Raw genomic sequence first — 26337 nt, 5'->3', positions numbered from 1 at the left:
TTACATTGCACAATTGGATATATATTTCCGATTAATTTCGAAGGCTCACTGCCTTAATTCACCAAGGGAAAACTGTCCAGATGCCGTAACCTTAGTGAATGAAGGCAGTGAGCCTTCGAAATTAATCGGAAAAAACTATGTAAATGCAACACTGAAACACAAAACTTCATGTAGGTATTACGTAAACTGCGTTTACCACATCCATCAGACTCCCATAACAAGTTTATGGAGGTGAATGAACTATTCAGGTCCTTCATGGCAAGTTTACTAATTAATATAGAATCACAAGTATATAGATTATCTGTATTGGTAAATTTCATATAATTTTTTTTTTAATATTAGCTACAAGTTCATACTAGTCCATGCCTAATCCTACTACAGAGAATTGGAATTGATCCGACTTGTAGCTCAATTGCAAAAATGATAATCCATGAGATCAAGTTCCCACTTACCAGTAATATTTCCTTAAAGCCTCGACACAATTCATAAACCACTTTCCTCATATGAGGCACCAAAGTAAATATCCTAAGAGGTCTCACACAACGTAAAATCATAAGAAGCTGTGCTCCTGAATTTGGGGTAACATTCTTAGGCATCCAGCACAGGAACACTAAACTCACCTGAAATTAAGGCAGAAAAAAAATGAATAAATACTAAATCTGCAACATGAAAAGTTAAATTGCATTTTTAAGAATTGCTTGAAGTTTAAAGGCAAATCGTGTGTCATTATTTTTCTCCAATTCTAATTATGCAGCAACAATACAATGTAAAATAAATTAGTACAATAGTGTTGACAGAAACTGGACATTCAATAAGACAATGCTACAGATGCAAGTTTATGACAAAACTATTCTGTTTGAAATGTGACTGTTACCATGCAAACTATGGCATATTCAATCTATTCTACTCAACACTATATGACAATATAAATAATACATTGTCATAACAACATGTGAAAAAGGTTAGGCTAAGTTCAAAGTTCCACATTTGTGCAATATTTATAATAATTTAGTCATAACAGTTATTTTTGACTGGCAATATGAAAAACAAATATCTTCAATCATATGTGTTCTTTCAGACAAGAAAGATATGATACATTCAAATTTATAATTAAATTTATTGAAATTGTGTACATTTGCATTGGCTTCAAGGTTTATATACAAAGGTCAACTCTTTAAAATTGTTCAATGTATAATATGATGTCATACTTGGTATTTTGTATCAACATTCAAAAAATGGTTATTGTAATCATTAGATAAGTATATTGTAATATACATAGTAAAATAGCTGTAACAGAGCAAATATGTACATTTACAACACAAACATTCAAGTTGTTAAGCACTTATGGACAAAAATATAAAACAAAAACAATTGAAGATTGCACATACTAAAAGATCTGGCTTGAACTAGTTGCTCTGATACTAGTTGTCTAGGACTTGGTAGAGGCTCAAGATGGAACAAAGATAAGTACAAATTTGGCATTATGGAATGGGGATATATTTGTACAATAATTGTTGCTTTTAAAGCATTAAACTTGGCAATGTGATAATAACTTGGATGCTTAAGTTATATAGAAGCCTTTTATGACTTGAATGAACTTTGATCATGATATAATCTGATAAAGATTCGAAAGTTGTGCAATGACACTGATATGTATAATGGATGCCATGTTGAATTGGAAGCAGTGAATAAGTATCTGTTTTCATCTTCCTTAACGGGCAGGCTTGTAAATGTTACACTTCCTCAAATAAGTGCTTGGAGGAAGGTTGCATAGAGTGACAGTTATATGTTCTACGTTTGGATGTGGTTTGATCAGATGATGAATCTTGAAAACTGAAGCTCAGAATTGTGGATACAAGGACTTGCTTTATCCTGGAAGGAGATAACAAAGATATATTTTCTTCTTATGTGTAGCATTGATATGTTATAAATGCTCTTGTACTTTTTGTTGTTTCTAGTTTTCTTTTATTTTTATCAATATAATAATTATAAAGGTATTTATTATTGTTTGAATATAAACACAATTCATCAGCATATGTAAATTGAAATTTCCTTTCCAATATAGCACCATAGCTACTACCTATTGTGCTGATACTGAGTTTGAATTATACTGACCAAAAAATGGTTAAACTTAGATTATGAGGACTCAAATGGTACAATTATTGGATAGGAAAGAATAAGTTATTGAGTTGTGAATATTCTTGTTTCTCATATTAGTTTCAATACCTAACATTATGGAGAAGGAGATCACATTGGCTGACATTGTGATGATGCTCAAATCGCAGCAGGCAGAAATGAAAGACGGTATCTCTGCTGTGCAGAGTCAGATGAAAGAAAGCATTGAAGCCAGTAAAGCTCAAAGTAAGGAACTTAGAGAAATTAAGGTAGATATTTCACAGTTCCGTAAGGAATGCTTAGATAGAACAGAAAAGTTAGAAAAGAAAGTTAAATTACTGGATCAAAGGATGAATGATGAGCTAGTTTATCTTGCTGCGGATATGGATAAAAAATTAGACGATACAGTTAGTAATCTATCCAAACAGTTTACTTCTCAACTGGATCAATGTCTTGAGGTTTGTGCTCAGTGTAGTGTATCACTTGGTACATTAAGTAATGATCTAATTAAGTTACGAAGTGAAACCAAGTATGCTAATTCAACTGAACCACAGGTTGATGTCAAATCTATTGGCATACAACATGATGAGGTTGATAAAGAAGTTATGTCTAGCAGTGCAAGGCATATTATTATCACTCGCGTTCCAGAGAATGATGCAATTAGGAGTGATGTTGATAGTGATAAGTCAGTGGATATTAGTACAAGGCATAAGTTGCATGATGTAAATAATAAAGACAATATCAACTCTTCTTTGGAATTAGGTGTTAAGAATGCACTTCTACAAATAGAAACCAATATCATGAGTGTAGTTAATAATGCATTAACACCATTATCAACTCATGATATAATAGCAGTTAAAAATACAGCTAAAGCACAGAGTGACTTTACACCTCGAATGAGTTCTCACACTGTAAATCGGAGACAACATACAGTTGGGAATAAAGATGAAGTTTGTCATGGATCACTAAAAAGTAGTCTTGTTAGACATAATATAGGAGTGAATACTGAATCTGAGATGTATAATAGTACAGATTCAGATCATGATAGAGTAAGTATGCTTAGTGGTCCATACCGAAATACAAGATTAGCATCTAAGCGTCGAAAATTGAGGAAGAACAAATCAGTTGCTAATAATAATGTTGATGACAAAATTTCATATGCACAACATGATGCTGGTCATATGAATAATGTTAGTCATTCAGTAGATGTTCCATTGACTAATTGTAATAAGAGTCAAATTAAAGTTCTCATTAAACCACAGGACTTGAGGCATTTCCCTCATTTTGATGGGATATCTTTAGAGTTTGCACCATCGGAATTCTTAGAAAAAGTAGAGGAAAACCTAGATATTTATGACATCAAAGAAAGTCAATTCTTGAAGTACATACCAAAACTTCTAACTGATTGTGCTAGAACTTGGTACTTAGAAGTAAAGAATCAGTTTACCACTTATTCTGAATTTAAAAAGGCTTTTTTGGCACATTATCAGAATGACCGCTGGAAATCAGTAAAGTTGACTCAAACTTTGAATTCTCCTTTTACAAAAGAGAGTAATGTAAGCCTGTTACAATATGCGAATAAGAACTACAAAATTTTGAAGTCTACTCAGCCTCATGCTGAAGAACCTCATTTGATAGCACAATTAGCCTCATTATTACCACACAGGATTAGTGAACACATGGTGATTAATAATGTATGTACATTGCACCAAACGTTGCAAGTAATTGAAAATTTTCAATCTTTAAGAAATAATCCTGCACGGTTCAATGACATGAACAGAAATAATTATAATCCAAAGAATAAGGCTAGAGTAGCAAATGTTTCATGTGCTAATGATCAAAATAGAAATAAGGATAGGTATTCTAGTAAATCCTATAGAAATTCTAGGACTTTTAATAAAAATAATAACAAACAATCATCTTCTGATGTTGGTAATCGAGTTCAACAGCAGCGTGATAAACAATCATCTGATACAAGGATGCATAACACAGTACAACAGGAAAACTGTTGATTGCTCATGATGTAGGAGGTACCATGGGCATAAATCAGGTACGAAATCCTCCATCCAGATATGCTGATAATAATAAGTCAAGCCAATATAAGGTTAATAAAAACAACAATAATAAGTCTAGTGTTAATATTCCTAGATTAGATGATGTACAATTGTTGGGAGACAGTATGTTAGTTAGGTTTGCTCAAAACATATTAGGATATAGATGGGAGAAAAATTCCTCTGGTGCTAGATGCATTGGCTTGTGTGTCTCAGGACAAACCATAGATGACCTGAGACAACGCATTGAAAATGCATCTGGAATTTCAGATAAGGTATTATTAATGATTGGCACTAATGACTTGATGCGGAAAAGGTCCATTGAGCAAATGAAGTCATCCTTTACACGACTAATGAGTCTATTAAAAAACAAGTGTTTTAAAATTTCAATATTATGCTTACCACCTCTCCCAAGATACATGGCATCTTCTAATGAACCTATTTGGCAGACCTGGAACAGTTTTAATTTATATCTAATGTCCTTACATAATGATTATAATGTAAAAGTATATAATGTTTCACCTTTGTTTTTCTTGGAAAGTGGTCACATTGACGAATCCTTATATCAGAAATATTTTGGTCATCCATCCAGAAATAATATAGATATGGTACATTGGAATAAAGCTGGCATGGATAAAGTTAGACAGTTTTTGTCTAGTATGGGTGTGTGTAGCTTGCAACAAACCCAAGTTGATAGGACATCTCCTGATTTAAGTGTACAAGCTACAGTGCATAATATCAGCAATATAAGTGCAAGTAAGGATTTAAATCCAGATATTATAGAATATTGTCCTACTGACAATAGTGATTCTTTTTGGAGAAAAAACTAGATGTTGACCTTTGTTCTAAGGTGGGTATCGAAGGTCTTAATATAAATCCTGCCATTTGTGAAGTGAATATTGGTGATTGGGAACAAGAATTTCAATATAACAATTGTGACCAAGGAAAGGAAATTCCGATACCTCAAAATGCTTTAATTAAAAAGCACAACACAGCAAAAATTAGTGTTAAAATTTGTGATAAAACATACATAGCCCTTTGTGATAGTGGAGCTGAAATCAGTTTACTTTCACTTCAAGTGTGGAAAGATATAAATATAAAGGCTACTAAACCTAAACTTTTACCTGCCACGAACATAAAATTGGTCGATTTTGCCGGGAACAAGAAATCTAAAATTTTAGGTATGGTGAAATTACACATAAACATCGAAAGTTTACAAATTTATGTACAGTTTATAGTTGTGCAAAATCTACAGGTCAGTGTAATTTTAGGTTTAGATATATTATATGCTATGAGGGCATCTTTAGATTTTATGAATAAAACTTTGATTTGTGGTTCTACACAAAATCCAATTTTTGCACGATTCATTCCAATAGTGAGTGATCATGAAGAGTTGTGTTATTTTGATTGTGCTCAAGTAGACTTAAGTCAAAACTTAGAAATACAGCCAATCCATACTAAGAACAAATTCAGTGAATATGTGAATAAGGCAGATTCTCTGACAAATGAACAGAAATTTATGTTTACTCAGCTTTTAGTAGAATTTGAAGACATATTTTCTAATAGACCAGGTTTGTGCAAAAATTATGTACACAAAATGGTATTAGATACCAATGAACCCATAGTAGGAAGAAACTATCCCATACCATATGCTTATAGGGATAAAGTTCGAGAGCAAATAAAAACCATGCTTGAATGGGATGTCATTGAGCTTTCAGATTCCGAATATCTTTCTCCACTTTTGGTTGTTCCAAAACCTGGTGGAGGTATCCGATTATGCGTGGATCTAAAAGGAATCAATCGCCATGTAAAATTAATTCAGGTGCACCCTATTAAAATACAGGAATTGTTGGTAGAATTTCAGGATTGCAAATATTTTACATCAGTAGACCTTTTGAATGCTTTTTGGCAAATAAATTTGCATCATGAAAGCAGAAAATTTACTGCCTTTATGTTTGAAGGTGTACTTTACCACTTCAAAAGAGTAGTTTTTGGTTCCGTTAATGGAACAGCTGTTTTTGTTGATGCACTTAATCGTGTGTTGGCTGACTGCAGAGAATTTGTGGTAGTTTATGTAGATGATGTCATTATTAAATCTAAAGATTTTGCATCACATCTACAACATGTTAATACAGTACTGCAGAAGTTAAAGCAAGCGGGCATGACATTAAAACTGGAAAAATGTGAATTTTGTAGGTCCGAAATTAAATTTTTAGGACACATTATCACTTCTTTAGGATATAAGAAGGATCCTAAGTATGTGCAATCAATTATGGCTTTACCTATTCCTAATTCTTTGAAGCAACTACAGAAAATTCTAGGTTGCTTTAATTGGATCAGTAAATATATAAAAAATTATGCAATTATTGCACAGCCAATGTATGACTTGCTAAAAACCAAAACTAAATGGCAGTGGACTGAGAAAGCTTCAATAGCCTTTCACACTCTGAAAGATAAAATTAGTGAGCATGTGCTTTTAGCCTTCCCTAATTTTACACACACATTTTATGTACAAACTGATGCCTCGATGATAGGTGTGGCTGGATATTGCTTTCAGGTAATTGATGGTGATTTCAAACCTCTTGGTTTTGTAAGCAGGTTACTTCGAAACTATGAGAAGTCATACACATCCACAGAAATGGAAGTTTTAGCCATATTATATACAATAGATAAATTTAGTTCACTGCTTAAAGGTAGACATTTCGTTGTGGTGACAGACCACAAAGCACTTACCTGGCTAGAAACTGCACATACTTGGAATGCACGCTTAACCCGATGGTTTGTGCAATTACAGCAGTATTCCTTTGATATACAGTACTGCAAGGGATCCGAGAATATTTTCGCAGATCTTCTTAGCAGAACTTTTCCTTTGCAGGATGATCTGATGTATCAAATTAACTCATTGGAGTTTAAAGATGTTTTAAAACCAATCACAGACATTAAGAGTTTAATTAAAGCACAAGAGAATGATGCAGAATTAATGGAAATAAGAGAATATTTAGTACATCCCTCAATTGATACTGTTAATCCAAGAGGTAGGACTTGGAGTAAGCAGTACGTACTTAGGGATAATATATTGTGTGTCAAGGATTTTCACAACACACAAAAACTTAGGATTTGTATTCCTGTTTCTCTAGTTGGTTTGGTCTTGCACAAATTTCATGACTTAGCAGGCCATTTTGGTGCAAGTCGTACTCTTTCTCAAATATTTCGTCACTTTCAATGGAAAGGCATGAGAAAAGACGTACAACAATATGTCACAGATTGTGATATTTGTGTTCGTACAAAACCAAACAGGCACCCCGCTAAACATTTAGCCAAAATACACTTAACTGATGAACCTGGTAAGATTTTATTTATTGATTTACAAGGTCCTTTTACCATGGGTCCTAAACGTGAACGTTTCCTTTTCACTATTTTGGACGCAGCTTCCAGATACTTGATTGCTTATCCTATACCTAACAGCAATGCTGTTTCTGTATTGAAAAAATTATGTGAAATTTATTTTGTGCATCTCGGCATACCGGAAAAAATAATTTCTGATAATGGACCGCAATTTCGTTCACACATATTTAATACAAAGATGAAGGAGTATGGTATTAAACTTGTGTTTACTCCTCCATATCACCCTTCATCCAATATGGTGGAGCGTTATCATGCTGAACTTAATCGTGTCATGAGGGTGTTGTGCATAGACAACCACTCACGATGGCCACAGCATGTTAGCTTGGCTTTGCATTGGCTAAATAATGCTATTTCCTCACATACAGGATTTGCTCCTATAGAGTTGAGACTAAACAAAGAGCCAAATTTTAATTTGGGTGATGCATTTTGTTCTCAAGGTGATATCATACCATGGAACAAAAAACTAATCATGTCTCAAATTAAGAGCCACACTGCTAGAACAAAAAGGTTAGATAAATTGAACAAAAAGGAAGTGAATAAAATATCAATCTCACCTGGTGATCTTGTTTTTGTCAAATGTAGACAGAGAGACATGGATGATAATCCTATAAGAAAATATTGTTTTCTGTTTGAGGGTCCTTACTTATGTATAAAAAATTTTGGGGATTCTCGTATTTCAATTTTGTTTTGCATGAATGGTGATTTTATTGAAAATGTGGCCATTGAACACGTAAAGTTATGGAGGTGTTCACTTGGTAAGAGGAAATTCTGGTTGCAACATTTGCAGAATATCAATAGCTCACATGCTGATCTGGTGCAGAAATTTCTTGTTCAAAATAAACAAGAACAATTTGACGTTTCTTTAGCTGCTATATCTTATATAGAGGTAGTAACTGCTTAACACATCAACTTACAAGGGTGGTTGGTTGGGAGTATCTTCTAGACTGTTGGTCTAGGGAGGTATATTTGACCACAGTACTACTGTTCATTTTGATGGACAAAAATACAATATAATATTTTGAAGTAAAAGTTTGTGATTTATTTTATGCACAATTTAGTTGCATGATCACTATATTTAAGTTTATTATACTTAAATATAACTCCGGATGTTTGTGGGAAACTTGGCATTATTATGCACAACAAAAGCAAATTTTAAAACACTTTAATAATAGTTCATCTATGTAACAAACTTGAATAGCTGGTGAAAGATGTTACCCAAGATGTTAGTTAAGTAGTGGTAGTGTACCAAGAATGTAAGTGCATTTAAAATGCTTATATACGAGAATTATTTTATTTGCTATTAGGGAATTGTTAAGTCAATAATTCCTGAAGATGAATTGTTTCCTCGTATATTTTATGAAGTTGACATGTAGCAGAGACATCCACTAGATGATCCAAGCTCGTCACTCATAATTCCATGCCACAGTTGCATGAAAGCATTGTGAAGTGTTCACGTACAGGCCATAGTAAGTCCTATTGTGACACTTAATGTAGAAATATTTATTATATGAATATATATATTTCTTTTTATGATGCATATTTATCTCTGGTGCTTTATCAAGTTTGGATTCTTCCAACAGTAATCGTGTAGTGTTGATAGGTTAGGTATTTATGATTTCAAATACACTTATCAAGCTAAGTCACACGATGATGCTGCTATATATGATGATTGAAGGTCGACTACTTCCACATCTTAGGGGTATAAATTTATGAAGGAAAGATACATATTAAGACCAGTTATACTAGTTTTTTCAGGGAATGTAATGTTCCATTTATGTTATAATATAAATGTACTTAATTAAATAAGTGATTACTCTGAGCCACGTGTCTTATATTTATAATGATCGTAAGTATCAAGTATCTTTTGAGATAACCATTCTTACCATGTTTTGGATTAAAACTATGTTAGATGTATTTTTGATGACTTCTGAAATCACACATGACTACGTTAAAAAGGTTTTAGTCAATTAAGCCTCAGAGATATGTTATTTTATCAATGCACTTGCTCGGATTGATAAAATATTTACACAGACTAGGATGAAATTTTGTTGGTATGAGGTATATTTTAGTTGTTTTATTCTAAATGAATAACAACGTTAATTTGTGATTTATTTTGACAGCATATTAAAGGACTTTGACATGATCATATAATATCTTTGCACTTGAAGATATTATAATAATGAGCTTTCACAAGGTAGTGTCAGTGTGATGTCATTCTCTATAAGTGTGATCTATATTAAGAGTAGACACAGATTGATTAATTATTTGACAATTTCAGATAGTATTTTCTCAATTGCAAACTCAAAGCAATTCTGATAATCAAAAATTGATTCATGGTTGTAAATTCTTTTTAATACGCACATGTAGATGTTTGACAGTGTTATACATCTGAGATTATATATCCAATATTTATGTTCATACTTCATAAATGTATAATGTAATATTTTCTTCATCATTACAAAACATGATAATGATATCTTAACTGATAACATGTTGTTTATTTTGTTGGTTTGAAGGACAAAAGATACTGCTTTGTTTCACAACCATACCCATGAGGGTTGGTTGGTTGAGTTCTTCTCTTACACTGTTGCTTAAGGGTGGTACAGTTAGTCACAGTACTTTATGCACAATTTTTCTTTAATCAGATGTCAATGTAAAAATTTTCTCATTTTTCGTGCTTCTTTCCTTGAGCCTGAAACATTAGTTCAGGTATGAAGTATTCATCTGTAGAGTTTGCCTTAAGTTGATCTTCGTAATCTGACATTGGTCCTCATTCATATATCTTGATCCTTAGTTGAGATTAACGGTGGAAAAATTCAATATAACAAATATTCTTTGTTATGTGTATTTTGGGTGCAAAAAATGTATAATATAATGTGATAGCATGTCCATAATAGATTTTAATGCTAAGATTTAGCTGTGGCGTAAAAACATTTTATAGAGCTCTGAGATTCCAAGAGTTGAATTGTAGGCTCAAATAGAAATAAACTTGACAAGAAGCAAAGACGTTTTGATCTAAACTTAAGTCAAGTAGTAGGTTCCTTTAAAATGCTAGAATGCATTATGGCTCCAAAATGTGTTCACAAAGGGCAGAATAGAAAATTCGTGCCGTGACGCTGTGAGTTCAGGAACAACAGTTATTTGAGATTTATAATTTTTGTGCGCACATCATAACTTATACATTTCTTGCATGAATTGATTTGTGATGTAAGAAATCTTAGTTTTGACACTCTGTAAATCTGAGGATGTTTGCTTTTGATGCAGGGACTTAGATTCTTGTCTTGTTAGCTGATGTTACTAGACAAATGGATGAATACCCAATGGGAAACTTAGTTGGATCATAGGTAACTTACTCTACATATAGAAAATTATAATTAATATATTTTTGGCTAAATAAAGATTAATATAGAAATTATGCTCTCAGATTAAGAATGAAGTTCTTAATGGTGCTTCATTGGTTCATAATAAACAAAAATGTTATGTAGCTACATTGTTTTATGTAAAAATGGTTCATATGGAACTTCATTAGATAATTGTTGGTATGTACAACTTGATTTTTTTTGTTTGTTTTTCAACATTATTATGTACTAAAAACTCACTATGTGTAGTTGCACTGTATTGGTTCATGATGAACATGTTCTTGTTCTATTGTTGGAAAACAAATATTCAGTTATACTCAGTTGATTATAATGCTAAACATGAAAACAGTTTGTAAATATAGAGGCATTAAATTAATTATTATATGTTAAAAGTCTCAGTAGTGCTCAGATCTGTTGTTGTGGGTTCGTCCCTTGTTGAGCGCCAGTATGACAATATAAATAATACATTGTCATAACAACATGTGAAAAAGGTTAGGCTAAGTTCAAAGTTCCACATTTGTGCAATATTTATAATAATTTAGTCATAACAGTTATTTTTGACTGGCAATATGAAAAACAAATATCTTCAATCATATGTGTTCTTTCAGACAAGAAAGATATGATACATTCAAATTTATAATTAAATTTATTGAAATTGTGTACATTTGCATTGGCTTCAAGGTTTATATACAAAGGTCAACTCTTTAAAATTGTTCAATGTATAATATGATGTCATACTTGGTATTTTGTATCAACATTCAAAAAATGGTTATTGTAATCATTAGATAAGTATATTGTAATATACATAGTAAAATAGCTGTAACAGAGCAAATATGTACATTTACAACACAAACATTCAAGTTGTTAAGCACTTATGGACAAAAATATAAAACAAAAACAATTGAAGATTGCACATACTAAAAGATCTGGCTTGAACTAGTTGCTCTGATACTAGTTGTCTAGGACTTGGTAGAGGCTCAAGATGGAACAAAGATAAGTACAAATTTGGCATTATGGAATGGGGATATATTTGTACAATAATTGTTGCTTTTAAAGCATTAAACTTGGCAATGTGATAATAACTTGGATGCTTAAGTTATATAGAAGCCTTTTATGACTTGAATGAACTTTGATCATGATATAATCTGATAAAGATTCGAAAGTTGTGCAATGACACTGATATGTATAATGGATGCCATGTTGAATTGGAAGCAGTGAATAAGTATCTGTTTTCATCTTCCTTAACGGGCAGGCTTGTAAATGTTACACTTCCTCAAATAAGTGCTTGGAGGAAGGTTGCATAGAGTGACAGTTATATGTTCTACGTTTGGATGTGGTTTGATCAGATGATGAATCTTGAAAACTGAAGCTCAGAATTGTGGATACAAGGACTTGCTTTATCCTGGAAGGAGATAACAAAGATATATTTTCTTCTTATGTGTAGCATTGATATGTTATAAATGCTCTTGTACTTTTTGTTGTTTCTAGTTTTCTTTTATTTTTATCAATATAATAATTATAAAGGTATTTATTATTGTTTGAATATAAACACAATTCATCAGCATATGTAAATTGAAATTTCCTTTCCAATATAGCACCATAGCTACTACCTATTGTGCTGATACTGAGTTTGAATTATACTGACCAAAAAATGGTTAAAACTACACTAATGAAGAATAAAGAAACATTGCTAATCGATGGGACACCCAAGAACTCACTACCCCATGCCTCCTACTTGATCACTGCAGGAGACAAGAAAGGAAGAAATAAAGGATGGAAAGATGAAAGAAAAAAAGAGAGACACGTGACATCATTCTGACTGACCTGGAAAAGGGAAAGTTCTCTACGCTCATTGCACCATCCTATGAGGGTACCTAGAGGGATGTGGCGGTACGTTTTTGGTTTGGCTTGAGTTGATGTTTTAAGTCCACTTTGTGCACAGTAAGGCTAATCGGGACTTGACCTAGAGTTTAAAGTGGAATCTGAACCACTATGTGCCTCCACCGGGTATCGAACCCGGGACCCCTTGATTACAAGGCGACGACGGAATGTGGAGGTAGGGTCTTATACATTCACGATCTTAGCCATGCAATGATGGAATCAACACCATGCTCCAGCTACCTTTACTCCTAGGTAAACCATTATTTATTATAGGTTTAGTGAACCTCAGAGCTGGTTGTTTATGCAGGCAGAAGGTCGGAGAATTGTGACCATAGATCAGCCACTCCAGGAATCAAACCGGATCAACTCAAGAGTTTTCGGAACCTAATGGTAAGAGACCTGTAGGAAGGCCAAGACGAGGATGAAATGACAATACCAATACCTGGTAAGAACGGTCAAGAGTGGATTGATGTTGTCCAGGATAGGGACAGATGTAAGATCTATGAGCAAAGACAATGAACCAGAGAGTTAGTACAAAATGGCACCTAACATGGCAAACAGTATAGCTGGCAAAAGCCAGATTCAATACATGTTACACCCTGTAGTGGAACAGAAGTAGCTACGGTGGTCATCTTAGGTGCATTATTCTCATCTCAAGCAATCAACGAACTAAATTTGGTGGATCTGGGCATTTCTCAATGTAATAAAAAGCTTGAAAAAGAAACTAAATACGACATATAAAAAACCTTTGAACAAACAAAAGAATAAAACTTACCACGTATATAAAAACATCCAAAACGGCAGCAACATCCTTGATGTATGCCTTTGGAGTGAAAAACAGACCATCTGCCAATATTTTAAGAGCAAGCTCAAGACTCATAAATACAACAAAACCGTATTCAGCTATTTGTAGGGCTGTGGTTTCCATCACTCTGTAGAATGGAGTTTCGAACATCATGGATATACAAGACAGGGTTGTCACAAAGATCATTACCCAGTCTAAGTAAGTCGCAAGACCTAAGAAATTGCTAAAAGATAGGAGAATTACAAAGTATTAATGACACACAAAGATATATTTTAAATGAAAAAAAAAATAATTAAGCACACTGCATACTGTACTGAATTAAATCTAATTACATAAACTTTTGCTGTCAGCAAATTCAAGATAAAGAATGTAATGATTGAAACAATACACAAAACTATTAATAATAAAATAACAAGAAGAAATTTGTAAACGTTATTACTTCTGCAATGTCTGTGGTTGAGTGGACAATCTGAAAAGATTAACCCTTCATTGGTACACATGTTCCAGAGTAATGAGGTTGGTATACGTGTGAGTGTGTCACTCACATTTGAATTTCATGTTTTTTTAATATCTTTTTACATTCATCACATTAAAGATAGTTTATAAGTATTAATTGCATATAATTTATAAGTTAAAAGTTATCTTATTTATTATATAGTAACAAAATGATATTCTTGTAATGCAATATTACTAATTACCTAATATGAGACAAAAATTATCAAGTAAAACAATTTTTTTTAATCATTGTTTTGAATTTACATTTGATGTTAACTAATTGCTTAACATTAGTAATACACTCCATAATAACTTGTTGACAAGTAAAAAAGTGAAGAAAAGTAAAGTGCTCCCCTGTGCTTAGCACCATGCCATGAAGGTGTATAGGGGGTGTGGGGGTAATGCCTCACACTTTCTTGATCCGGTCGTGAGTGGGGGTGATGTGATCAGCATCACGCCCCTGACCACCTTTACCCACCAGGGTTTCCCCCAGGTAGTCATGTCATTCGATGCTGGGTGGGTGCCGGGCTGCTTCCAACGTTGAAAAGTTCCCGGACTTGAACCGGCCTGGGATCGAACAAGAGGGATGTATATTATACTTCGCAGATTTTCCTGCACAATATATTGAGGAGAAAGGACAAGTACTTTATGTTCACACTCATAATGAGATTGATCCGCATTGCTGCCACGATCACTTTTCAATGACTCCTCAACAACATTATCTCTTGTCCCTGAGAATCAAAGATTCTACCCAGGTCTTCTCATTTCTCATCACCTAGTTCAGAAAGCCATGTTCGGATCTGTTGTTCTTTATTCGTGACAAGTATCAGATTTCAAGTTCATTTAGACAGAAATAGTAGCAGTAATAATTGAATGGAATCAAATAAAATAATTACCAAAGAATCAAAACACAAATTCAGTGAGCATGGAAATAAAATATGTTCGCAGAAAATGGTTACATGGTTGCTATACAAGTGTGTGGTGCTCCCAAAACATGCACTGTCATGAAAATGACATGTCTGCACAGACTGTGAACAATGCCACAATGGTATCATCTGGACAGACACATTACAAAATGACAGCTACACAAAATTAGTAAGTGAATCATTATCTGGGCCTGAAAACTTGCAATTATATCCTAGCAGTGGCATCTCGTGGCCTCAAATCTGGCCGGGGCTTATTTTTTAAAGAATTTAAAATATAGTAATGACAATTCACATGAATTACAAAAAATAGGTATTTTTTTCTTCTAGACTACAAAACTGGACTTACTTTTTTGAAAGAATTTAAAATGTAATGACAAATTACATGAATTACAAAAAAATGGGTATTTATCTTCTTCTAAACTACAAAACTGGACTTAAGAAACAGGTATTGTTGTGAAACGTACCTTTCTATGAACGCTGACTCCTGTTCTTCTGCGCAGCAAATTTTGTTATTACTTTTTCGTTGAAGCCCTCTATGTTTGAAATGTATTCTATCTCTATTGTAAGCAAGTGCCAAGACATTTGGTCTGTCTTGCCCCATTGCATTTCTTAAGCAGGTTTCAATACACTTCAATGTGCTGAAACATCGTTCAGATTCAGCTGTTGCCACTGGAGTTATTAAAACTATGTTTGTCATTTTTACTGTTTCTGAAAAGGTATCCTCTAAATAATTTTAAATAAAAAATGAATGCAATCTACTGATAGAGTTTGTTTTTCAACTCTTCACTACAATAAAGAACACGAACTTCCCTCTTTAGTTTTCCCTCTTCTATGAAGGGATAATAAATCTGGGAAGATGCCTCTGTTTAAAGATTGTTCTCTTTCATTATGTCCTCGTAGAGCAAGTTCATGTCGACCACAGAATTTTAAGCAATTGATAATTCTATTTAATATATGCCTATTTTTCCGGACAAATTCATTGTGTCTTGTAATTGACAGCCTATGTCCTTCATCAATTTTTGTTCGAACATCAACCCTGCCAAACTCACTCAAACATAGCGAATGAAAGCCACCAAAACACTACAGAACAACACGCAAGATCGAACGTGACGCAACGGAGCTAGCCCCGAATCAGCACTCAAATCCATTGCACTCTCCCCTCCTCTCTCTGCTAGCATGTGACCTTCACTGTAGCGTAGGTGGGTGTAGGCCACGCCTTCCTTTGCGACGTGCCCCGGAAAGCGATAATTGACATCAATGCCGCTAGGAGCGTTGTCGTATCCATTGCAACAGACGATGAATTTACGTGGGTAAAAATCTCCTTTTAAAGGACTGTGTGATAGTTATGAATTATGGTGATTGATAATTACGTGAATACGTCCGTTTTTCTTTAGGGGCTAAGCCCCGGAAGCCCCAAGGGACGAGACGCCACTGTATCCTAGGGTGAGCGAAGGGTTAAATTCTGGGAGACAAAGGCTTTAGGTTATTAAATATATCATCTAGAAAGAATCGCACCCTTTTCATTAAATCACTAAATACTAATTAACAGGTAACCTAGTGGTTTCTAAAGTGTGCACCATGGCACCCTGGAGCACTATGGCTGGCACCGCAAAATGTTCAAATATTTTCACTGAAATGACACATACTTTTTAATCTACACACGGTTTTAGTACTTTTACATATAAAATATTTCTGAATTTGAAATATGGGTTTATTTTCTAACTTAAGGCAAGCTACCTAACCACACTAACCGAGCATTTCAAGTGTTAGATAGGCCTACATTCTGACGTGGATGCCATGGAAAAATCTTGAAACAATAAGGGTGCCTTGAAATGAAAAAGTTTGGTAACAACTGAGCTGACCTATTAATCAATTTTAATAGTGTTGAGACTGTCATGTAAATATGTCATTGCATACACTGTGAACAATAGGACAGTACAAAACATATATTTTGCATAACTTACTGCAGTCTTTTATACTGGACTTTCCTCTCTTTTCCAGTCAGTGGATCTTTTAATCTGGCATCATACCGTGCATATACTATCAGTTGGCATAACTTTCTGAAGCTGCTCTCCCTTGGAACAGAAAACAAAGGTGTGTCAAAGAAAGGGTGATTTTCTCTCAGATCCTCTTCCCGCTGGTTTCTGTGGAGAAGAAAATAATCCAAGTTCACAATTTATACACCATTTCCTTCGCGTAAGGTGTGCATGTACACTTATCAACAAAAAAAAGTGTTATAAATGTTCTCATTATGCTGTAAATTAATGTAGACTGACTACAAAAACGTCAGACATTTCCGTATGTGGTTAAATGTAAAGCAGAACTGGTTTTCAAAAATGCTACATATGAGTTATTTATCATAAATTATGTTGGCACCAGGTATAAACTATGCCCTAACTTCATTATTTTGATCTGTATGTAGCAATCATACTACATAAATATAATGTTATTTTCTGAGAAATTATATTACCAACCTCCTCATTTCAGCCTGTTGCCTTTTTGCCTGCAGCAATTTTATATCAAGATCTTGAGGCCTGCGAGACGAACTGACCCTGTTCATAGCACCAATATCTCCATTTTCCATCAGATGTTCATATGTTTGTTTCAGTTTAATTGAGCCGCTTCTTACACTTCTTCGAATTGACCTGCAATTAAATTTAAACATGTTGCAATATTTTACACGAAACATAATCACACAATAAAGCACGACAAATATCAGCAAGAGAGTCATTTCATATTGAAGTAGTACACTATCAGTTACTGGCAAATTTTATGCCCATAGCCAGTAACGTTAACATCAACATTTTTGAAGTTTTCACCAGAGACTGAACTCTGGACAACTTGCACCAAAGGCAAGATTGCAAACCATTCAACTGTGTGGAAGCTCACTTTATAAAACTGAGGTGCATGAATTATGCCTATACTTTCATAAAACTAATAACAAAATAGTGCACTTAAACACAACTTATTCACAAATCATACAAATTGTAATGAAACCATACTTCGTATGGTGTTTAAACCATGCATAGCTAATACTCTATAAGGTTTGATCTCTGTAGTAGAGAACTGAAACTCACTTCTTCTGATCCAGCCTTAATTGTTTAGCACTGCTGATGGTTCCTTGTGGCTTAATGGTGCTTTTCCCTGGTACAGGTATCATTGCTGAGTCTCCAAGAAGAAGCCGTTGATTATTTGAATCACTTAGGAAAAAGAGAGACATTGTTAAATCTGATACGAACAGTTAATAATATCTTGTTACGCTCCTTGTTACATAATTGGTTACATATCTGTGGCTCCTGCTTCCGGGAGAATGATGACTATGGATGGCCTGCAGTGATGCCTTTTCAAGGCAGGGCTGGAGAAAACTCAAACACAGAAGCCCATTTCCAACAGGTTATTTTCTTTAGTATTTGGTTACGACGTAACTGGAGTACAAAATATGCGGAAAGCAAAATATTCACAATAATTGAGCCTGTTGGGACAACTAGTACATGAAGTTCAACCAAGTACAGTTGTGTGGGTACTTATATGGACCTGGTCCCACTAAGAAACTACCTTAATCCAAGCACCTGTTAGCTAAATGGCACTTATTCATAGATGTATGTACCTTTAGTAGAACCACATGCATATCATTCGGAACTCTAGCAGGTGGAGAGATGGAGGGAATACTTCTTCTTTAGGTACCTACTAGACTTGACCCTGTTCAGGAACCACCTTAAGCCCATAAAACTGAGATGGAAAATATGATGTGTTTTGAAAACTAAGAAAGTAACTTAATTAGACTGAACCCACAGTCATAAATATCTCGATTTTTATACTCGTGGTTTGAATCTTGCACATCCATGATATATTTAATTTTTAATTTATGTACAACAAGAAAATTATCGTTAACAGACAGACTTCCATTAGTGAATTACATGCAGGTAAATACCTTACGATCTTTCAACTGTGATTATGACCAGGACTCGAAAAATCAAGGTTACCAGGTCGCCATGGCGACTAAAATTTTCAGCCTGGTATCTGTGATCGTTTGCTGTATTATGTACAAAATTTTGAAGATTCTTCATCCTTTATTTCCGTGGGCGAGGTTCAGCCTGAGGCTGTTCTACCACCTAACCCGTGTCATGTAGTATGGCCAATATTTAAGCACATGTTGCATGCGTCTGTTGACAAAATTTTGACCTGCTAGTGTTGCCATTTATGGAGGATATGTCCCAAAAATGTCACCACACAACCCATAAATCGCCAGTCAAAAATCTATCAAATGCTGCACATGATCAATATTGGTCACAAATGACAGATTGACATGGCATCAGACATCCAATTATGACCCTTTGATAATTTCTTACATATTTTTCTCACTCAAAAATGCATTTCTGGAAAAATTTTAACACTGTCTTTTGCCAGTTATTTATTTATCTAATTTTCTGTGTGGCTAAACTGATATTTTTTTAGCATTTGTGAAATATCTCAAATGGCTTTATAATGCAGGGAAACCGGTGTAAATATCTCTTACGGTTTTCAAGATATACATTTCCAAAGTTTGGGTTGCGCGACTTTTGAAACACCGTAGTATGAACAATTGCTAGTAGGTTGTTTCCTGGAGACGATATTCAGAGCTAGCGCCTAGCTCTGAAGAAGATTTTTCGAGCACTGATTATGACAATATCAGAGAATATAAAAATTCCCATATAACCTTTTAGTATTATACAAATTTCTTCAAATGCCTAAATGTTATGCAAGTCTACAAGATCATAACAATATTTTTCTAGTTACAGAATTAAACTACACAAATTTTTCCCAGCTAAACTAATAGTTTTTAGGCTTTATGTTTATTTTGACATAACATACTTACAATGTTAAACTTCTATTTTAATTCATTCTAATCAACTTACGGTTCATTCTTCCGTGCAGTTTTTGTTTGTGATTGATTTCAGTGCCTGTCTGGTAGCTTTGTCAGGCTACTCTAATTGTATTGTATTCTAATGCTTAAATTTACTCTGAACAATTCAAGCACCAGTAGTGGTTCAATGGAGTACCGGACATATTGCCATTGCTGAAAAGAGGATTATTATTCCTGAAAACAATAAACATTTCACATGAAAAATCAAAATAATTTTCAGTTACTCACTTAATGATGTAACTAATTGTAGCTTTTCTCAAATCTATACTCATGTTCCTTAATTTTGGAGTTGGGTTCAGAGTTTTGACAGGTCTTTTCTTCTTGTATACAATTTTGCTATCAAATACTTCATTAATCTTTTTCACTCCCTCAGTCTCATCTTCTTCAGTTTGCTCATAAACAAAATGGCGCATAAAGCTTTCTCTAACCTGAAATGCAGATTAAAATATTTTACTACTTACAGAAGTGTGTTTCCATGCTCTAAAATGTACACTGAAGTTATATATAAGTAAATATAATATTCAAATTGTAAACATGTGACCTACATGAATCTTAACTTTACATTGACAGGTGCTCCCTCTACAGAGGTCACTTTCCTATCCTATGTAAAAAAGGCCCACCTATGGAATTGTTACACTTCCCTGTCATATGTTAGACAGATACCGATGGCTGCTTTCCACTGATGATGATTTTTGAGACTAAAACAATGAAATTAAGGCCCAAGTTCCTTTTGTTTTATTGTGATTTCATCATGCTACAAATGCAAATTTTAAGTGGTTCAATTTTGATGTACGTCTGTTAACACATACTGTGGAGTTTTAGCGATTACTTAAGGTTTTGTTCAATATATGCTTTCGTGGTTAGGTTAGGCAGGTTAGGTTTGGTTCCCTTAGCATTAAAATAAAGTTCCTAAATGCATTCTACTAACGTTCAGATTTACTTCTACATTCATTCCCACGCTTCTACAATATTTACTGTCGGTTGTTGACTGAGAATATCTTGTCCATGAGGAGTGTGTAAGGTAATTTCCAAGTTGTTTTTTCAACATAAATAACCTTTTTCCGAGTCCAAACAGTGCTCATTACTTTAAGGAAGGTTCACATTTCGTGTGACAATGATTTCCAAAATTCTACGATAATAGTCTTTGTGCTAGGAGAAATCATAAAACAATCGGAACCATTAGCGAAATTAATTTCTTTCTTTTCCATTATGGTCAGCAATTGAAAAACCAAAGAAAATAATATTTTATGAAGAACTAGATGGGATTCTTACTTACAAATTATAGAAAGCTGAAACTCCAAATTTCCGAATTATAGCTGGAGCAATGAATCAACAAACTTCGATTATTAATGGACTGCCATGGCAACAGATTAACAGTCTCTAGTTATGTAAAGGACAAACTTTGGACAGTAAGAGGAGACATATCGGCTTTCCTCTCACATGTTTCAAACTCCTTGTCCTGCCTACTGGGTTTTTGCTTATTGATAGATCCAGACAACGTTGACTGAGGATCTACGTGGAAACTTGGAAGAGGTAAAGTTTGTCACCTAAACCTAACCAGGACCTTTCGTTTAAATATCACCAGCACACATTGGAAATTTACGTGACTCTGGGTTTTCACTTGAGCAACTGATTCGCCCACTAATTAACTTCTTGATTTACAGAAACACCAATGATTAATTGGTGGTTATTATTTTATGAATATAAACATTTAATCCATATGAATATGTAGTTTCTGTTTCATCACCAGGTTGGATACATTAATTTCGGAGGTGAAGGACCATTAACACAACCACAAACTAAATGCAATACAACCACAAACTAAATGCACCACAGTAGGAACGTCAGTCTGTAAAATGCATTTACTGTGCAGACACAACCAATAGACCAAGATGACATGGTGCACACTATTGAGGAAAGAGGCCAGTCTGAGTGACACACAAGCGGCAAGTGATACATACAGTTTGTCAGATCACTTCTGTACGAACGATTGCATTTATTTCTGTAGGTTTGTTTCCAACTTGTTGCTTATCACTTTAATGTGAACATTCCCTTAATGAATCATGCACGTTCGAACACAAGCAATTTAATATTGGATCGATAGAATGTCAGTTACCGATATCAATTAACATTGTGTTGGTACTTTATTAGTATCGACAAAAATTATGTCAGTCCAATCCTTTATACATTCTTCTTACTAAGAATCAAGGCGGCTAAAGCTTGATTCTGCAAGTGGGTGATCTAAGTAGGAATTTTTCCATCATGCATCTGCATAAGCATATGGAAGAAGTATATCTTACAAACACATAGAGATAAAACTACATATATAAACTGTATAGACAGAAGTGATCTTGTCCAATTTGTTTTTCTTAGAATTTAAAAGCATGCTGCAATGATATTTAAAGGAGAGACTCTTGTTGCTCATGTTGAATGTTTTAAGTTCCGTTATCTATATGGCGAATTATTCTCAAATGCTGGTAGTATCAAATCCTTATAGAGTTCACAATCTATATATATATAATGTTGTTGAGTTGGTGTTTTAAGTCCACTTTATGCACAGTAAGGCTAATCGGGACTGGACCTACAGTTTAAAGTGGAATCCAAACCACTTGTGTCTATATATATAAAAATGGATGTATGTGTGTGGGTGTGTATACATATTTGTTCTGGCATAACTCTCAAACACCTAGAGCAATTTCAACCAAACTTGGTACATGTATATTTTGCAATCTGGAAATAATATTTTTGGGGTAAGACACCCCTGGCAACCCTAGGGGTGGGGTGGGAAGGGGTGACATGTAAAAATAATCCAAAATGACAGATATTAAATTCTGCACAAACAGACATCCGTGACTCTATGCAATCCCGCACAACAATACTGTTTCTTGGGTTGTCTAACATTCAGGCTGATATGACTTTGTGTTGCGAAAATGACTGATATTAGTGTGGAATCCATAGTTTACGTGGTCGCTAAGATGAATATTGACACTCCCAATGCCGTTCAACTCCAAGACACCCCTGGCACCCCTAGGGGTGGGGGTGGAAAGGGCGTGACATGTAAAACGACCGATATTAGTGTGGAATCCATAGTATACGAGGTCGCTAAGATGAATAGTGACACTCCGAATGCCGTTCAACTCCAAGTTCATTTTGCACTATAGTTAGAATTCATTATTTTCCTGTCTAATAGAAGATTGGGATAAATAAATACCTTGGCAACGCTGGGTAATCAGCTAGTTGGCTATAGAACCACTGGTACACAATTCTGAATTCTACAAGGACACAATACCACCTGCATTCAAGTAGCCTATGGCAATGGAGTCAGTGATCCTGTGAAATTAACAGTTTTTTAATCCTTCATATATGTTTTTTTACACTCCATTATGAATACTGCAATAAGTTTATAATTAGAATGATAGGAAGTAATATAACATCACTGACATAATCGGACACATGCATGTACAAAGGTCATTCAACATTGACTGTGACATTTGTGCACAAAGAAGTGGTGAATAGCTGGGGAGCAATGAAACTTCCAAAGAATGTTCTTGCATCCTTCGTGAGTCATGCATGTTCGTCCTGATGTAGTTGGTGCATGCACAGTAGCGTGCCTGTATCTGTGAGACAGCGGAGTAAAATAACATTTTGAGAAGATTGCAAGCATATATGGAGAACAAAAGATGTACAGGTGAAAGTGTATGAATGATGTCAACAGTTTGGCAAAGAACGATAGTTGGTGGTGACGAATGAACTGCATGGATCGTTCATCCGACTTAGACATGTAATGTATGATTCATGTGGATTTTTTTTAGGAAATAAAAACCTTCATGAAGGGTGCCATATGTAATACCATTTGCAAGAAAAGACCAGGAATATTGTCTGTGCCTGGATTCTCAAGGGGAATACTTTGAAAAACTGGCCTACTTTGGTGCTTGTAGGACTTTCCAATATTTTCCTAGAAATAAAAGTCTTGGTCAACCTTGAATGACCCTAGTACAAATATAGACACCTATACAACATACTAAAACCTGGTGAAAACAGCTTGTAATATATAAGTTTTCATGTAAACACAAAATTTTGTACTTACTTTTGGTAAATTATAATCTGACGGTACTTTATGCAAGGATGCCATCTGTGGACTGTCAGGAAATTTTTCAAATATACGAAGGCGAAAAGGTAGAGTTTCTTTTATTTCAGCGCTTTGTTCACGGAACTTTAGCTGCTTCAGTTTCTTTATATCTTCATCTAATTCCAAGTTGTCTAAGATCACAGCTACAAACAAACTCAGCACTATCTGCAAGTAAAATTGGAAGAAGAATTATAATCCACAGGCTATTGCAAAAGATAATACATATTTAATGAAACTTCAATTGTGGTATCTGAGCTAAGTATCTTTGGATACTTTAGAGAAATGTTTCTCAACCAGGTACCGGACACTGGCGTTGATTGTAGCAGGTTGCAATAGGTTCTCCTCAGGTTTGTGACTTGCCTGATCTGGCAACCACCTGGAACGATGGCCTTTTGATAGGGTTTCCACTGCGATAACAGAAAATGTTTCGTGACAGTGGCAGTTAGCAATCAATCTAATTGGGGGATATTTGCTTATGTATCCAAATTTGGAGGTTGATGGATGGGCATTGCGGTCAATTTAGTTTGCGCACCAATCCACATTAACAGATATATTGAAGTGAAAATATTCTGATTAATTGGAATTTTTCGGTGTCTGAAATGGAACAGGCAAATGGAAAATCAGCACTTACCAAATTACTTGAATCATATTGGCCAGAGAAAACTAAAAGATTCCATTAGACCCAGTGGCTGTCAACTAATTCAAATACTCTCTATGATTATGCTATAATTTATTTATTAATATTGAATTTCAAGCATGCATATTAATTAACGTATAAAGTTAAAAAAACTAGAAAGCAATTTACGAGTAAAATTGTTGGAATTGGGGCATAAACTTTTAAAAAACAAATTTACTGGGTGGCAGGCTCACGAAGGTTGAGAACCACTGCCTTAGAGAAAATAACACCATTAAGCCTTGTTTCCATGATATGAAAAAATCCCAATTTGCTGACCAAGGCAGAAATTAATTTTATTATAAAACATAAACTAAACGTAACGTTTCAACCTTCTAGCAAGGTCTTCTTAAGACTCTGCACCAAGTACAAATGTAACAAGGTACACAACAGGACGATATATATACACAAAAATTACTCCCCTCCAGACTATTAGAAAGTTGTTCTGGAACATTCTAGCAGGTGGCTTTCCCTTGTCAACCATACTTTCACCTGAAAGGCTAAACATTTTCTTCCATCTGGAATGTGGTTGGACTCTTTAGCTCATGCTCTTTTTCCTTCATTCTTCTTCCTTCTTCTCTCATCTTTATCTCTTGTCCTTTCCACTCTTTCTAACACCTTCTTCCATTCTTTGCTTATCTTCAGTCCCCCATTCCAGTTCATTGTGTCTTCTTCACCTTTCTTCTCTATTTCCTTGGACTCCTTCAATTTTCTTACTAGAATTCTCTTCTCCCTTCCAATCTGCTTAGCCTCATCCCACTCTATGTCATGTCCTGTTTCTCTCTCTCTCTCTTAAGTCTCTTAAGTAAAACATTTCATCCCTATGTTGTTTCAACCTGTCTTTCAGTCTGTCTAATAGTCTGGAGGGGAGTACTTTTTATGTATATATATCATCCTGTTTTGTACCTTGTTACATTTGTACTTGGTGCAGAGTCTGAAGAAGACCTTGCTAGAAGGTTGAAACATTACGTTTAGTTTATGTTTTATAATAAAATTAATTTCTGCCTTGGTCAGCATATTGGAATTTTTTCTTAGAGAAAAACATTTTCAGTAATATGAGCAAAAGTAACATCAAATTTAGTAATTGCATAAATATGACCTATTATTAGGAAATTCCACTTTGCAATTACTGTGTTTGATGACAATGATGTGTCCTTAACCACAGGAAAAGTAAGTGGGTGAAACTGATTAGGATGTAAAAGAAAAGAGGGTACCTGTGTAACTGAATGGCCTGTCAAGAGAAATTTAGCATTGTTTTGGAATTATTGAAACACTTGCTAAAAAGAAACTTCGTAAAGGTAAGAAAGTTCAAGTTATTCCCTGTTCGATGCCATGAAAGCACATGGGGATGTGGAGGTAATGCACTGCACATTGCCAATCTCAGTCATAATGCAGATGATGGGATCAGCACCATGCTGTGGCTGCCTTTACTCCAATGTAAACATTGAGTGAGCATCAGAGCCACTTTAGAACTAAAGGGACATTGTCTGCCTAAAGGGACATTGGGCATTCCCATCTGAAATAACTTACCTCCAGCTATCCTATATGGCAGCCAGACACCTGGTTAACTGGACTAGCACAAGTCTTGAAAAGAA

The 26337-nt window shown here is 34.6% G+C and overlaps 1 protein-coding gene across 2 annotated transcripts in view; it reads right to left on the bottom strand.

Moving 5' to 3' along the window:
• Positions 1 to 26337, bottom strand: part of na (sodium leak channel non-selective protein na) — a 120407-nt gene that overhangs the window by 33958 nt on the left and 60112 nt on the right. For both annotated transcript variants that reach the window (XM_083115503.1, XM_083115501.1), the window contains 7 exons: positions 24028 to 24234; positions 20169 to 20368; positions 18115 to 18237; positions 17512 to 17682; positions 17002 to 17181; positions 13587 to 13839; positions 453 to 620 (listed from right to left, as the gene is read on the bottom strand). In XM_083115503.1, coding sequence (XP_082971629.1) covers positions 453 to 620; positions 13587 to 13839; positions 17002 to 17181; positions 17512 to 17682; positions 18115 to 18237; positions 20169 to 20368; positions 24028 to 24234 — 1302 coding nt within the window. The remainder of the gene's footprint in view (positions 1 to 452; positions 621 to 13586; positions 13840 to 17001; positions 17182 to 17511; positions 17683 to 18114; positions 18238 to 20168; positions 20369 to 24027; positions 24235 to 26337) is intronic.

This window comes from Lepisma saccharinum, chromosome 30 (assembly GCF_977018435.1).
Source record: "Lepisma saccharinum chromosome 30, izLepSacc3.1, whole genome shotgun sequence".
In the NCBI taxonomy this organism is placed as follows: domain Eukaryota; kingdom Metazoa; phylum Arthropoda; class Insecta; order Zygentoma; family Lepismatidae; genus Lepisma; species Lepisma saccharinum.
Note: the sequence above shows the minus strand (reverse complement) of the source record. Positions and strands in the feature narration are given on the sequence as shown.